The 17,012-nt window shown below is 38.4% G+C and overlaps 1 protein-coding gene across 2 annotated transcripts in view; it reads right to left on the bottom strand.

Moving 5' to 3' along the window:
* The window catches only part of SNX14 (sorting nexin 14), a 55,112-nt gene that overhangs the window by 35,904 nt on the left and 2,196 nt on the right, over window positions 1-17,012 (bottom strand). For both annotated transcript variants that reach the window (XM_040599553.1, XM_040599554.1), the window contains exons 5-7: window positions 10,613-10,656; window positions 5,429-5,516; window positions 1,385-1,469 (exon numbers count right to left, since the gene is read on the bottom strand). In XM_040599553.1, the coding sequence (XP_040455487.1) occupies window positions 1,385-1,469; window positions 5,429-5,516; window positions 10,613-10,656 (217 nt within the window). The remainder of the gene's footprint in view (window positions 1-1,384; window positions 1,470-5,428; window positions 5,517-10,612; window positions 10,657-17,012) is intronic.

The raw sequence follows: 17,012 nt of genomic DNA, 5'->3' as shown, positions 1-17,012 counted from the left end.
CTGCCTAGTTGGTGCCACTAACAGCAGAGAGGAGGAATGTGTTCTCTGGCAAGAACAGGTAATGAATCATGGAGGTGTCTGTGCAAACAGCGAGGAATTACTAAAAGACATAAGGGTACCAAGAGTAGGATATAAGGAAATGCCCCCTAAAGCAATCATTTGAAAAAGGATTGAGAAAAACAAACAGAAAAGGCGAGGCTCAACTGGCAACCGAAGCAAGGTCTGAAAGCTGCCTCGGAACGATGTATTACGGTGGCTGGTTTAGCAACCTTTACTAGAAAGAACCACTAAAGGTTACTTTCAGCTGCTACTTCACATATCTGCCCTCGGGGAACAAGCCTTTTCCTTTAGAACACTGAAGAAAATGGCTATATTTTCAACGCTGTACATTTAAGATACAGTTCTTTGCTGCTACAGAGAAGTGTTTCCAACTCCTCAGTAGAAATCAAAGGAAATATGAAATCTGGCATCTTCAGCACTGCAAGATAATCTATTATCTTGAAATTGCTGTTGTGCCACCAAAGACATCTAACATGATCACACTATGTCTTCATAATTCATGTTATTCATTACCACAGAACCAATGGCTTATATTTATGGATATCAAGCAGACGTTTTGAGGGAATGGAAGAAAGTTCATGACTCCAGTTAAAGTAAACATCTATGCTTAAAATGAAACCACATTTAGTGGATACAGCCATTTAGTGGAACACAGCCAGTGAAAAAAACATAAAGGTAACTATTTTCCAACAGGAAGCATTGGAAGTATTCTTTTATAAGCAAATATTTTGCAAATATTCCTTCAGTGTGAAGTTTTAATATAATTTTTACATTAGGCTTGTGAAGATATTTTTGGGGGGATAATAATTAAACATGCTACTGTTCAAAGTCTCTCTGTGACTTATAAACCTAACTTTTCAATGTACTGAAGAACTCCACTGTTCATGTTAGCGTACAGATGGCAAAATCATTGTAGCTATGAGTTACAGTTACAATACAGTTCATGGACATGCAAATCCTTTCATCTATAATTGCTCATCTGGAATATAGAGGAAAAACTTCAAGAAGCTTTGTTAAATGATCTTGATCGCCCTGAATAAACAAAAAACACATTCCTGTTTACTATACAGAGAAAGAAATTTAGTATTTTCAACGTGGGGAAATGAAAATCAAAACTGAGAGATTTATTTGTAGTGTAACTTTTTCCCTATTTGTCTTTGCAACCTCCAGAAGAAAAATGCAAAAAGATCACTTAAAAAAAAAAAAAAAAAAAAAAGACAAGGCAGTGAAGATGCAAAGATTTAGCAAATATAGTAACAAACATGGTAAAGAAACATTTACACTTACCCTTTGAAACTGACAAGATATTAAGTGTTTACATTACCTTTCTGCCTGGCTTTGGCTATCACTTCAATGTGTTTCATCGCTGCCTTGAGCATTTTCTTTGTCACAACAGTTGGAATATCCACCTAAAGAATAGTTTTAAAATAAACCCAGAATTGTTCTAGGGCTTTTTGCTCAAATTTATTACAGACAACTATCAAACATATTAATTTGCTTATATGTCCCCATTCTAACCATAAAATGAACCCTTAAGAAACAACCCATTAATTCTCTCATGAACTGACAGTATGTTCATTCTTCTGGGCAAAGCATATAACATCATGTAGAACTAAATGCCATAAATAATAGTGTTAACACATTTATTGTCAGCTTGTTCCCATTACGATTCTTCCATTGCAATAATTATAGTAATGCAGCTTGATTTCCAAGTCACAGTATACGAAGCTTTGCTCCACATGAAGATCTGACCACGAACAAAAGCAAGTTAACAATGTTCTGCTTCTAGTATTTGTATACCTTAACCCTCAGCAATCCCTCAGCAATCATGTCCACAAGGAATAAAAGCTAAGTGAAACCTTCCTCTCTATGATAAGCAGAAAAAAAGTCACAGCTCAGGTAATGACAGAACCAAAAGAAAATTTGAGTTACTGAGTCAAGGTGACTGTTAATGTCAATGACACCACGTGAATCAAAAAAAAAGCACGTATGATTTAATCAAGGATTGTATTAGAATCCTGCATTTATGCTTTCCTTGATGGCTACGAAAATGAAAGGAAAATCACAGAACAATTTAGGCACAAACAGACCTCAGGACCTCCACAGGTCAAACTTTCCAGCCCCAACCATCTTGGTGGCCCCTTGGTTGAACTTGCTCCACTCTACTAATGTCTCTTTTGTAATGGGGAGCCCAAAACCGGGCTCCTAGATGCTGTCCAAAGACCATTAACTAAAGGCAGATAATCACTTTCCCCGATCAGTTGGCTCTGCTCCTGTTAATACAGCCCAGGATGCTCTATTAACAGTACACACTGCTGGCTCGTACTCAGCTTACTGTCTACCATGGGGCCACGTCCTTTGCAGCAGAGCTTCTCTCCACAGCCACCCAGTCCCCAGGCTTTACGGTTTCAAGGGATTCTTCTTTATCAGTTGCCGTAGTTTCCACAGAAACTTATCTAGAAACTGATTCAACACTTTGCACGCCCTTTATTTTAAGCAAGAGCCAAAGAGGTTTCAGAGAAGCAGAAATATAGTTGCAAATGCTCAAAATTTAAGATTTCCAAACAAGTTTCTTTCCTAATGGGTTTGTCTCTCCCCAGTATTAAGTCAAACAAAGACCTGAAGTAATGAAACAGAAGCATAAAAGTGCTTTTTCCCAGTCGAGGACAGAACTGTAATTGCCAAGGCCCCACCAGAGCCGACAGAAAAGTGGGTTGTTTATTCAGTTGTGCAAGGAGAACAGCACACTGCCCTGTAACGTTGCAGGTGCACAGCTATGACCTGACCTGGCCAGCCCAGCCAAGCTAGTACAAGCAGCTAGAACTCCTGGAACTAAATTAAGGTCAACTCCTATTTACAAGCAAGAAAGTCGGAGCTTCTGCTCATCAGTGGAAAACCCTGTCCTTTTAGACTCACATTTCAACAGTAATTTCAATCAACCAGGAGTTTCCTACAGAACATAGGGACAGGGGAGTGTTTATTCCTGCAGAGGTGAGTCAAAAAGCACAGCAAGCAAACTGTTACCGACACTTTTAGTAGATAATATCAACTTTTGACAAAAATTTCAACCAGATGCAGGTCTACCCACATCATACAAAGGGACACCTTCACTTCCCTTCAAAACCTATAACCAACCCAGAAATGGCCACAATAAGGAAATTCCACATTGAGGCAGGGGGGGTATTTCAAGAGCTAACTAGTCTGAAGTGCTGGTCACTTTGTTCAGCAACCGTGTCCCGACAAACCCACCTAAGCAGCCCTAAACAGAAAACAAAGAAAACAAAGGAATTCATAGAAGATTATTTGTCGAAAAGATCCAAGCTATAACTGAAAAAAAGGAAAAAAGTCTGGTTTTCCTTACACATAGTAGTTCCTGAATTTACAGATTTTGTCTATTAGCTAGAACTATCGCTTTCAAGCACTTAATAACAAATCCAAATTGAAAGACTGCTATTTGGCAAAGGTATAAGACTATTTTATTGTGCAATCGGTGATTAATTTCTTCTCAGATGAGGCTATAAAGGACACTGTATCAGAGCTGGAAGGCTATAAAGCATTCTATCTTTTCAGTTAACTATTGAAATTTTAAACTAGGATTCCTAAACCGACAAAAAATTGGTATTTTATTTGCAATGTGTGTATCAACTCTGACTTCTACACACATTTTCAGTAGTACATGCTTCACAGCTATTAAGGCTGTCGGAATCTGTATGTGGGCATGTGTACACACAGAAACACTTGTTCAGCAGAAAAAAAAAAAAAGCTGAAAAAAAAAATGAGCTGAAAAATATAGCATAGCATAAGCAACCATGCTCCCCTAAATGGCTGAGCATGCCAAGTTTCAATTTTGTTCCAAAACACAAAGTTAATATGAGTATCTTTTTGCCTGAGATACTTGTATCACTTCACACAAAGAGACAGAATTAATGATATTACTCTGTAGGATATACACAAATAAATCCAAACATCTGTAGAGAGAAATGCATTTCTGTGATAATCTTCATTTTGTAGTTCCCCTGACTGTGCTTAATATGTGCATATGTTTTAAGTTTTTTTGCACGTATTGTCTACCCAGATACATAGAACTGAAGACATTACATTTAATTAATTACTGTCCAAAGCAAATATGGTAAATTAACACTACTTAAAGACGCTATAGCTGATCTGAGATAACATGAGTAATATCTTATTACCTGATCAATAGAGGAGACATCATAATTTTCTGAATCAACAATGGATCTACTAACAATGCAACTAATACCCACACGTATTAAAACTCAAAATTAAATTTCAAGACCTTGCTCTAGATTTTCACTTTGAAAGATTTACTCCACTTTCATACCTCCATATAATGTCTGTGTTGCACGGACATTTCCTAACCTTCTCCCATACTCACTTTAAAAAAGCAACATGCTTGAGTTAGAGTAAACAAGAAAGTCATCTGGATTTGATATACAACAAGGACAGAATCAGGCTGTTAATCAGTTATGACAGAGTACATGTACAACTTGTAGGTCAGGAAACATTGCTGTTACTAAGGAGGGGGGGGAAAAAAAAAAAAAAAAAAGACATATTTATGGTAGTTGCTCCAACAAAGGAGCCAGCACTGAATAAATCTGGAAACTGAGTAACTCTTCTGGCTTGGAACAGCCAGAAAGCTGGCTTGAAGCACTCTACCAGAAAAGAGAGTACATACGTTAATATATTAAACACAGCGCATAAAAAAATTGAATCTTTTAGTCTTCAGAATGTTTTTTACGAACTACATTAATAACAGAACGATACCTGTTTTAATTCTGATACTCTTTATAGACAATGTAAGGACCTTGTCTGCATTTAAACAAGTCAAGCAAGCAGAAGCTATGAGATGGGTACACTAACCATTTTCTAACAGTTCTTTTTCAATAATTGTCGAAATCTTTTCCACTTTGATTAAGTCATTAGAAGACAGCTAAAAGATCATTCCAAGGTTTTAACAATGCCTTGCACTGGTGTAAAAAAATATATCCATTTGCTAGAATCACAGAATGGTTTGGGTTGCAAGGGTCCTTTAAAGATCACCTAGTCCAACCCCCCCGCCGTGGGCAAGGACATCTTTCATTAGATCAGGCTGCGCAAAGCCCCATCCAACCAGATATTAAACACTTCCACTGATGAACCTTCAAAGACGGTTAAATAACCAAGAATGGGATAAGCTCCAGAATGAGGTAACAAAGACCGCAAAAAGATAATTCAGTGGAAACTGCCTATACTCTCTGTAAGACTGACTTTGGAATCAGCATTTTAAAAAAAATTGAAGAACTCTCTACATATGGACATCAGTTATTTCTCACAGAAAACCAACAATAATACCTTTAAGTCACCTTACCTTGTGAATTCTCCGAACTAACACAGACGCAAAAAACCGCAGCGTGCCTCTCAGTTCATCCACTGAGGATTCATCATCAGTAATATTTCTGCAGTGTTGTAAGAAAACAGAATAAAATACATATAATCCAACTACAGCACATTTGGCACTACTTAAGGCTGGAATAAAAACATCAACTGTTCTCAGAGTGTTCAATGGGCACTAACTGAAATGAAAGCTACAAAGTGTGGACAGAGAGTGAGCAGTCCTGAGTAAAATACACAGCAATCCCATCATCCTTGTGCAGGTAACAATGGCTTAAGAAATACATCAGTAAACTGGAATTATATAGCAATTCCTGCTCTACTATACTGTCTGCATGATTTTGACCAAGTAAAATCTAACTTATTTTCCACACATGTGATTGTTTCCTAGTTCAGTAACACAAAGTGAAACTGAATTAGTATCAACAAAGCTTTTGGAATAAGAGTACTGCAAGCACTTACCCCAGTCAAGGCAGTCAAAATTAGATTTTCCATATTGCATACTACAAGACCTTCTGTACTCTGAGATTTCAAATAATTTTCCTTTGTTTTAGTAGAAATCCGGCTTTGTTAACTTCTTTTAAGTTTTACTATAAAATTGGTAATTTCTCATGTAGCTTTTAATGAAATAGGTACATCCCTCATGTTTCAACTCTGCCTCTTCCAATAAAAAACGTGCATTGCTATTTTTTCAACAAGTTCTAATACTTAGATGCTATTTAATACAATAATATTCTCTCTTCTAAATATAAAATTGGGCCTATTTCTGGTCTAAACAGACTGCCATTTTTTAGAAAAAAAAAGCACAGCACAGGAAACCAACAAATGACAGACTTTTTTTTTTTTTTAAGTTGATCTACTTTTGATATAGCATGATATGTGAAACCATCAATTACAAAGAAAACAAAACAAAAACCTCAACCTATAGCTGCTTGGAACAGAATTGTAATTACTTAACATGGTTGCTGCTTGGAAACAAAGTAATAAAGAAGAATTGAAACAGATTCCCAAACACCTATGTCAAAATATCATCTAAACTTTTCATCTGGCTTGCCAGTTTCCATCTGCTACAACAGTCCGCTGAGTGGAAAATCATAGCAAAAATACTTAAAAGTTGATTCAGGAATAAAAATACCTAACTCCTCATCTTTTTTGGAAAACCGGATGAAAATGGGAAACACACTAAGTCTTAGATGCAGAAACTGCAACTAAACCGAGTGGAAAAAAGAGACCGTGATAACAGCATTCCACAAATGCAACCGAAAGAGTAAAAATCTACCAGCATTTAAGCATATATGGACATTAGAGTACGACTATCAGTAAAACTGCAGCATAATAGCTGAGTAATAACACAACAAAGAAACTTACATCCTGCTTTCACAGTTTTAGTAATAAAATTTTGCATGTTTAGTAAACGCAAATATCTGCTTTAAAAATATATCATTACAAGCAACAACAGTACATTTGAAAAATAAAAATGTTATGCCTGTAACATCATGTGATATTACTCATAATCTGATTTTTTAAAGCAGTATTAGCCTGGGTTATATAGCATTGAACCAGTGACCTGACGATCAAAGTATACAACTAATTGCATGAAAAAGCACCTCAAAGAAAGCAGTCTGGCGTAAGGAATACAACCATCCTCCAACAGCTAATCACATGCAGATAAGAATACTGTAGGGGAAGGTTTGCTTTAAGATCAGCAGCTGACATTTTGTAAGCAATATGCTTCACAAATACCCACATTGTTAAAGGAAGCCAAGGGATTAGCAAACAGACTGTATGATTGTGTTACTAGTATTTGACAGACAACAAGATATACAAAGTAATTTGGATCAAGAAGTTGTTATTTTATTGGCCCTTGGATAACCAGTATCTTGGCTAATTCTACTTGGACATGACTTGATGCCACGTACTTTCACAATGTGCCATAGGTTTGCAGAGACATTCTTTTAATCATCAGCAGACTGATGAAAAAAAAATAAAGAACCTGAAAAATCTCAAATCCCTAGTGACACAGTGGGAGGTCCAAAGTACTCACTTGGAAACATTGGAAAAATTAACTGCATTTTCCCAAAAATTGAGGAAAAACTTAAAAACATAACTGTCAGTGTAACGGAGAGATTTGCTAAAATAAAAAGTCTCAGTCTGTTAATTGTAAACAGTTACTGAGTCCAATGTCTGAAAAGAGATACACCCAGCTGCTATTGCATACAAAATCTTATGGGATCTACTGATAAATGAAAGCCATGCACAAATAGCAAAGGGATTTTTTCCCCTCTGTGTGTCACGTATTTCTTAGAAAATTTGGCCAACTCCTACCAAAAAGATGAAGAAAACAAGTTGCAAGCCGATAAAACTGTACAGCTATGGTTTGTAACTCAACAAAAATCCTGATTTTTTGTTGCATTTAAAATAGAAGCAGCTCCATATGTGAAAACACTGGTTTCAGTCACTATCAAAGAAAAAATGTTTTCATAGTAACATATTACAAAAATGTGGTAATCACTGGATTCTAACCTAGTCTGAGAGAACTGGAGTCGCAGTAGCATCAATGACCAAAAAAATGCAGTAAGCACAGAGCAACTCATTCAAACTTCAAACTCTCCTATTCAAAATGAGCTTGGTATAGGCAAGGTATATACAGCATAAGCAGCAGTCTCAGACCAGTGTTTTGTAACTCTACAAACTTGCATTACTTACAATTATGCTCTATTCTTCTCACATAGTTGAAAAAAAAAATCTTAACACAAATATTTCAACATAACCAGTATAAATACTTTGAAAAATACCAAACAAAAACATACACATAGGTCTACCTATTTCAGTGGATTTCAAGTACTAATCTTCACTCCCCTAAACTGATCCAAGTTTAGGGATGTTTGCCTCTAAATTTTAACCAGCTGATAAAATATTACAAATTCTTACACAGTTTATTAATGAAAAAAAAAAAAACCAAACCACAGCTTTCCCCTGCTTGCAGCACTTTATTTCCCAAGCAACAAATCTATGATTTTATCTTGTAATATACACGTCTGGTAAGTGTTACGCTTCCTGGGGTTCCGAGTGACATACATCATGTTACCTCTCTAACGTCCAGAGTGTGCAAGGTGCTGCAAGACAGCATCAGCTGGCAGGGCACAATAAAAAAAGAGAGAGGGGTAGCTTCTGCACAAACGCCTTCACTTGAAAGGGAGGCAGCTAGCATAAGGATTTATGCCCAGACTTTTCTGCAAGTGAAAGCAGCAAACTGTTTTACCAGCCTAGTCTGGCAAGTCTGAATTGCCTGCTGGTGGTTACCCACACTGATACGTAAGGGTAGTCTGGATGCAAAGGCTTCTGATTTGGCTCTGTGAAAAGTTATCTAAAGTCAGTAAGGTTTGTTAGCTCAGTAGAAACATTCCACGAATGCAAGAGTTCTTTCTCCAGGGCGAGCTGAGCTATGCAAACAGTGTAGGTACACCTAAGCAGAAGACGTCAGAACTCACATGCTCTATGAGACAGACCTCAAACGGCCACACACAAACAGTTCAAGCCTCCCTGCACGACTGTCGCTGGAAATACAGGAAAGCACAGAAACACCTAAATGTCTAGAGGGAGTGAAACCAGATCTGACACTACTACTGTTACACTGAAACCAGCAAGCCTTCCAGGACCAAGTTGTGTCCTGCAGAACTGCATTATAGCTCGCTGAACTCCCAATACTTCAGGTTCATGGAAAGCTTATTAGATCTGATCAGCGCGGTGTGAATTTATGGAGCCAGTTCAAAATCCAGAGGTACAGCCACGTAAAACTAGAGATAGTGTAGGAGCATCTATACAGCTCACCTGAGGGCAAGACAGAGCAGAACCTAGGCTGGCTAGCTGCATAACAATGATGTTTTGCACTGCCTATTACTGTCCCCACCATACAATGTATTCCAGACTTCCACTGTCTTGAGCATCAGAGATGTAAGTAATACGTGGAATTCAAGTTTCCTTGTCAGTCCAAAACAAAGACACTGAAGACACCTTCCACCAGCCAAAACCACCTAATGTCAAATTATGAAATACAAAAGTTGGTTCCCTTACATTTGTTACTTTATCAGACAGCTCAACGGAACACGCTCTAGTCTTCTCTATTTGAAAGCTAAAAACCTTGAATTTTTCAACTTGATCATTCACAATACACGGTGCTAAAGCTCCCTCTGCTGTTTTCGTAGGCAGTTAAGTTCTATACTTCAGCGTATTAATCATATAAAGGTAGACACGAGAGATGCAGTTATCAGCCACAATTAAAAACCAATCAGGCAAAATCATCTGCCCAGAAAGTTTTAGATCCCAGAGAGACAGAGAAAAAAACGGCGTAAAAGAAAAAAAAAAAGTTGCAATTTCTTTTAGCACAAAACTAAACATTTCCATCCAATGAAAAAAGTCAAAGTCAGAATTAAGGCAAAATTGTGTTTTAACACATTAATGCCAAGCACAATCAAGTAAAAATATTTTTTGTATCTTCTTGCAAAGCATTCTGAAACACTAACTAATATTAAAGGAACAAGGCAAAAAAACCAAAAAAGAATTAGCACAAGTTTTCCTTTATACACTGTTTTAAAATTATTTACACAGTACTACTCTATTCAGCTCAGCGTAACCACTCACATCAGATGTTCTGCAAGAAGATGGCCACAACGTGTTCAAAACACCTTCTCTATATTAATCAAAAGCGGAATTTTTGTTTTCAAAAAATTGTAAAGTGATTTTAATTTTTTTTAAGCAATATGAAAGATCAGTATGCTTCTATCTGGAAATAAATTTGGGGGGGTGTCTGAGCTTTTACACAAATTTTAATAATTTTTTAAATAAATTTAATAAATTAATAAAGCCATATGTACTTCTGAGTTATCAGAAAATTAACATATAAAAATGAATAATCTAAAAGTGGTTTCAGGATGAAATAAAATTTCAGAACCACCTCTACCGTGCCCAAATTATTACAAGACCTGTTGTTCTACTCTGCTAAGAGACAATAAAATGGTGAAACTGTAGCACTTAAAAGTATGCTTTATATATGCACTTTTACTAAAGAAACAGAAATGTTTATTTTCAGGTGACTATTTCTTAAACAGTTTGACAAATATTTGAGAGTCAAAACCAGTTAACTTTTAGGTAAAGCTCATACCTGTACCATGGATAAATGAAGTTTTCCAGCACCAACTCAAGCACCTGTGCAGAACAAAGACAACCACGTTACAAAACAAATTACCATAAATCCTTGTTAGAAGAGGCAAAAGCACACCTTCCAAAACTCAAAGAACATAATTCATACATCATAAAACTTTAACATACAAACGTGTACATTGCAATCCTATTGTGAGATCAATAATTTTGCATAATAATCAGTACTTTGGGCAAATTGCAACAAAGTGGTGGTTTAACCTGCTATCAATGTGAAACAGCTGCCACTCTTACTACCGACAACACGAAGCACAGTGCCGTGGCCACTCTGTGAGGCAAATGCTATGAAAAATGTCATCTTACCTCAAACAGCCCTTTCCCAATTTTTCCGATCAGTCCTTGTTCTTTTCTGATGTAGTGTGGAGTGTCCCACAGGCACAGCTACCCATCCTACACTTATACACATCTCCACCTGTTTTTATCCAAACACACCTCCCTTTTCCAGCTCTCTCCCACCCTCAAAGTGGGACAGTCAATCCTGTACGCTCACCGCTCACAAAGAAAGCAAAAGAAGAATCCTAAAAAGCAATTCCTAGGAAAGTCATTCTTCTTTCTCCACATCCTGCACCACAGCTTTCAACAAAGCCTGCTTTATGGTCCAGCCATCTCCTGAAGTCCCAGCTGGAGCACTTCCCAAAGTTCTTGTCCTACATGTATCCTCATGGCCTTCTCCCTCCTGTTCCTAGCCCCTGTATACGCCACCTACGTGCATCTCTGTAGGAGAAGCTTTTCCATCCTTCCCGTCAAATCTATTCTTCATAGGTCAAAACTGTAGTTGCCTTTCCCATGCCAGAAAACCTGGGTTAATCAGGAAGAACCGGTGCTGTTGCAGCCATGTCACAGGCACGCCCTGGTCCAGCTTGGCTTTCAACATCACAGAAGGGAGGGAGGCAGAGGAGGCAACAGTCCCTGTTCAATCGATGGGGCACAAGGTGTACTGCTAGCGAGACTGCAGCTCTGACATCTCTCCTTACACCTACACAAAGTTTCAAGTAACTGTCACAGTCCTTGCACCGTGATTAGCAAAAAGAAAACTTCTGAAGGGAAGGGGAAACATCAGGCAGTGCTGAGGAAAAAAAAACAAAACACAAAGAAGGAAAAGGAAGGAGGATCTCTCCTCCTTCACTAGAAGCCCAAGATACAGTCCATACTACCCTCTCCTGTCACGAGGTATCCCTTAATTTGAGTGACTGCTTTAGAGATCACTTTGTTCCCAGCAGCATCAATGCTGATCGGGGTACTAAGAGAGAATACGTATGTTGCTACGTGAGGCTGCCGTGCCATATTCTACAGAAGGAAAGTTTTGCAAAAGAAGCTACCGCATTCAAAGAAAAATGTAAAATCTGTTTGGAAGGAAAGCTGAATGTAGCAGTTGATGTACAAGTGTCATTTATGAAAATAAGTATTATTCTTCTTAAGAGATTTGCTGCTACACTCATTCACAGTGTAATGCACGGCAAGAATTCAAGACTTACTAAATATATACTGCCTTTAGGGCACTACATGCCATTGTTCTACCCATTATTATAAAAGCACACCCAATAAAATGCACACTATAGCCTTTTAAATTCCTCTCAATTCCTCAGACTTGAGCAGCTGATGAAAAGTCTTTTTCCTCTCTTCATTACAAAGAATATCACCTACTCAAATTTGGTAAGATACTCTCTCTTTTCCAATTTATCCATTTCAGTTATTTTCCTCTCTTCGTTTTTAAGGGTGAAAGAGAAATATTGAGCCCTCCCCTCACCCTCTCTCTACAAGGATGTTTCCCAGTTTGGGATAACTTTAGATGTCTGTGTTGTGCACCAAACAAAAGCCAACAATGACTTTTCTCCTACCCTTATGTGCCATAGCAGTATTAGATCTTGAAAATGTAATATGATCATGTGTTGATGATGGATGGATAGGCTAAATATTGTGTGATCCCTCAAAATCTCGTATTTCCATTAAAAGTGGAGTGGAGGGGTGGCGGGAGATCACAACACATGCTTTACTTCCCAGTCCAGAAAAGATCAAGAAATCCCAGAGAATCTAGTTTGGAAGTTAATCTTCAGACAACAGGAGGGAGATGGCATCCAGCTCCAGTCAGCAAACACAGACCATTGACCTTAAGAGCAACAGATCAGACTACTCAGAACAATTCCCCTGATGCCTTCCACAGCACTGCCAGTACATAACCCACCGATTTATTCCATAGAAATGTCACTCTTGCATGTACTGACTGCAACATTATTTTTGTTCATGCAGAGTTTCTACCAAAACAAACCTCTTTCAGGGCCCAAACTGCAGACTCTTCAAAAAAAGTGCCTCTCAAAAACAAAAGCCTGCAGAAAAATCCATACTGTGCATCACATTGGAACAGGCTGTCCAGGGAAGTGGTGGAGTCACCATCCCTGGAGGTATTCAAAAGACGTGTAGATGTGGTGCTTGGGGACATGGTTTAGTGGTGGACTGGGCAGCGCAAGGTTAACAGCTGGACTTGATGATCTTAAAGGTCTTTTCCAATATAAATGATTCTGTGATCTATTAAAGGATCCCTTTTCTTTCTTCCTCCACTTTCACAATGTGCCTCCTCATCAAGAGCAATGACATCTTCCGCTTGGACAGCCTTCGAGCACAAGACCATGTGCTCAAAGGGAGCACAGCACACTCCTCTTGAAAGAGCTTTCTTTAACCATGACTACTACTTTGGAACCAACAGCCTGTCCATCAGGCTTTCAGTGCGTGTTGCTGCAGTTCCAGGTCCTCAGATGCTAACATAACTTGCTTGCCTACAGTCCAGAGGCTTCTAAAGCCACTAGAATTGTTTCCAACAGTGAGAAATCTCATTCTTCCTGCTAGCTACGCCAAACACACACCGTTCAGAGAATCATCCTCCTGTGGTTATTACATCAGCAAGGAAGGCAGGGAAGACACAAGACCTGATGACCCATCGCACTCTGGATAAGGTTTCTTCAAGATTTACCCCATGAACATTTGCCAGTGCTTCTCTTGTTATCTTCCACTTCCACAGTCACACTGTAAGTAAGGGGTTTATGGTAATGTTTCCACAGGACAATGCCATACAGATAAACCCACTAGCAGAAGACCCAGAAGCAGCACGCACAGAGACAGAAAACTAACCCAGAATGCAGTTGAAGTCCACGTATCACTGGTCCTGATATCGCAGGCCAAGGCACATTCTACTAGAACTCAAGTTATCTACACAGTCTCCATCACACCAAGGTGCTGTACAGAAGCTAAAAGAGTGCTCCAGCGTGAAATCATCCACACTGCAAAACACAAGCACTCAAGTAATAACAGGTCATTGACTGCCAGTAACTGGAGTTCAGAGCATACAGCCTTCCCACGAACCCTATGAGCCTTCCAGACTGCATCAGTGTGCTTCTGCAAGTCAGAAATAAACCTGTCACACCATCCACTGAATAAAGCACTACAAAAGCAGGGTACGTGTATCCACTTCCATTCTAGCAACACCAACAATATTATTCAAGCTCAACTACTCACGCTACGAACACATGCCAACAGAGTAGATCAGACACCTCAAAGAATGGCAGCTAACGATAAGCAATTTCCTTGTCTGTAAAGTGTTATTCTCTGGTTTTAAATACAAACGATGAGTCATTTCAGGTAAAGCCTACCTACTTTTCAAGTATTTTACAAAATTACTGGTTCTACTATGCGTAAGCAGTTTTGAATTGGTAAGAGATTGCGAGTGTAAAACCAAAGGCAGCAGGTAGCACTGTAAGCAGCAGCTGAAGAAAAAACAAAGAGAAATTATGTTCTAGCATGCACTACGACACTGTGCGCTTGTCATTCTTTGCTGCTGAACAAGCTTTCTCTGGACTGCCATAGAACAGACCCCAGTTGTCAGGAGGAGGAACTACAAAGCTGAGTAATGAGCAATTCAGTAATAGGTCAGAACTACCAGGCTCAGGTAGACTGGAAAGGAGCAAGGATATGATAAGCAAACCACAAAAGCAATCTTAAAAGCCTTAGAAGACAGCACAACTAGATAGCTAAGGCAACTTTCTGAGGGTAGAACAAGAGATTCCTAATAAAAAAGCATGCAGGCCACTACGCTGCTGCAAGAGTTTAAGACTGGCAAAGAGCACGTTCAGACAATAACTGATGTCTTGTCATGCATTTGTCTGTATCTTACTTTTAGAAAATAAATTAAAAAAAAAAAAAAGACAAGAGATAAAATTCTGGTCCCATAACCAAGTCAAACTAAAGAAAGGTTTGTGAGAATCAACAGACAGCACCTTGATCCAGTAAGGCATTTCTTTCATGACGCTGATCAAGAGTAGCAGAGCAGCTTTCCAGATTTGACTTGCAATCATCCCTCACACAGCAAAAATGAGATGGTAGGGAAAGAGCTGAGTTCATTAACTGAATAATAGAATTCAATTCTCCCTTATACAATCTGTAGCACCCAAAATTATACACAACATAAAACTGGCCAACAGATATCGCATCCTAACTCACAAAGAAAGGAAACGCTGGGGAAACTAACATAGAGCCCAATGGATTAGAAATAGGAAATAAAATTACACTTAGGTCACTGCACTATTCTCACACAGAATACAGCCCAAACTATCAAATACTGATAGATGCGTGGTTGAGGCAATTTAGAGTTCAACTATAATAATAAACATAAATGAGCGGGGGAAGAAAGTCCAAGCACAGGCTTTTCTTACTGTTTTAAACCATGTGCAGCAGCTAGATAACCAAAACAAGGTTGTAAAACATTAAGAATTTGCAAAGTGAGACAAATTGTCATCAGAATCCAAGAGAAAAATCCATACTTGTGAGAACAACTCACATTCCTCCTGATTTGAATGTGTATTAAATTGTTCTGCAAGCACTTGAAAACACAAGCTTAAAGACTATACAACTGATTCAAATTAGAAACACTTGGAAATGAGAACATTGCCAAAATTCTTCAACCTGAAAAGGAAGAACTAGAAAAACTAATCCAGAATAAAAAAATCCCAGAATTATTCCAAGTACTTGAAGAATCTGCTTTTCAGAAGCAGGTTGCACTCTGCACTTCTTTAGAATCTCATTAATCTTAATTCTCACCGTATCAGCTTCCCTCTAACGTATGACCAACCCACAAAAGAAAGTAAGAGCAGCCTCTCCTTCCAACCTAAAGCAGGCTATCCAATTCCAGACACACATTACACACTGCATCCCCAGAGCAGATGGTCAAGAGGAATAATCCAGTGTCGGTAGCACCCCCACTACCCTTTTAACCAGTACACAATAGCTACAAGAGGGAACAAGGCAATGAGATTTTTCACTCCAAACAGTATCCTACACGGGTGAAAATGGTGTATCAAACAGACGGCTTGTTTGGGTCCATCAAAGATGATTACCCTGGCTCACTGCCCCAGCAAGGCACAGAACCTGGGTCTGGCACTTCCCTCTAGTTAAGCACCCAAAGAAAAGAATGAGAAACACGGCACAGATGTACAAAAGCTGTCTGTATCACTACATAAAGCGGGGCCAGGGACCTGTCACTGAAGTAAAAAAAAAACCAGCAAAGAACAGTCCACACCACTTTGGTAAAAGCAGAACTACAGCAACAACAATCAAATACGAAACGCCAATGTGTAGCAACACATTTTAACGATCAGTCTGAGAATATAGTTATGGTATCTACTAGTATCTCTTATGAATGACATAATACAAAGAACTTTTCTAGCATTAAATTCCCATTTAAGCTAAACAGGAAAATTTCTGGTTCTTCAGCATTTACCACACCCTCTGGTAAAATGCGTCAGCTATTTGCCGCCCAAAATTCCAAAAATACTACATGCATAAAGCGTTTATTTTCCATTCTATTATTAAAACAGGAGGTTAAAACAATAAACCTATTAAAATTATATATTCAGCAATATTAATATTTTAATACACTTAAGCCCAAACTTATTTTAAAAAAATAATAGATTTAAGTAAGTTTAAAAGAATAAATGCTAGCTTCCGAAATTGCAGAGGAAGTTACTGCGTTAAACCAAAGGAAGTCAACAAGTTGTTATCTGTGGTTTTTTTAAAAACATTCTCAACTGTCCAACCCTCCCTTCCCTTAAGGTTTTCACTCTTTAGCTACTCTTGCTGTGGGCTGTGCCCAGGAGACCATCACGCACAGCTGAATTGAAGTGTTAGCTTATACCATAACTGCACGCAGCTTTTACTTCACACACCATGTTGTTAATTGCAAGAGCTGACATGCAAGAATCTTCTCACTTCTGACAGGCCAATTGTTCATCCTCCTACCACAGAACCTCAAAGTTCCAATTCTAAATAAATGGACATAAAGCTACAGATGTGCTTGCATA

This window comes from Falco naumanni, chromosome 6 (genome assembly GCF_017639655.2).
Source record: "Falco naumanni isolate bFalNau1 chromosome 6, bFalNau1.pat, whole genome shotgun sequence".
Classification (NCBI taxonomy): domain Eukaryota; kingdom Metazoa; phylum Chordata; class Aves; order Falconiformes; family Falconidae; genus Falco; species Falco naumanni.
The sequence above is the reverse complement of the archived record's forward strand: the minus strand, read 5'-3'. Positions and strand labels throughout refer to the sequence as shown.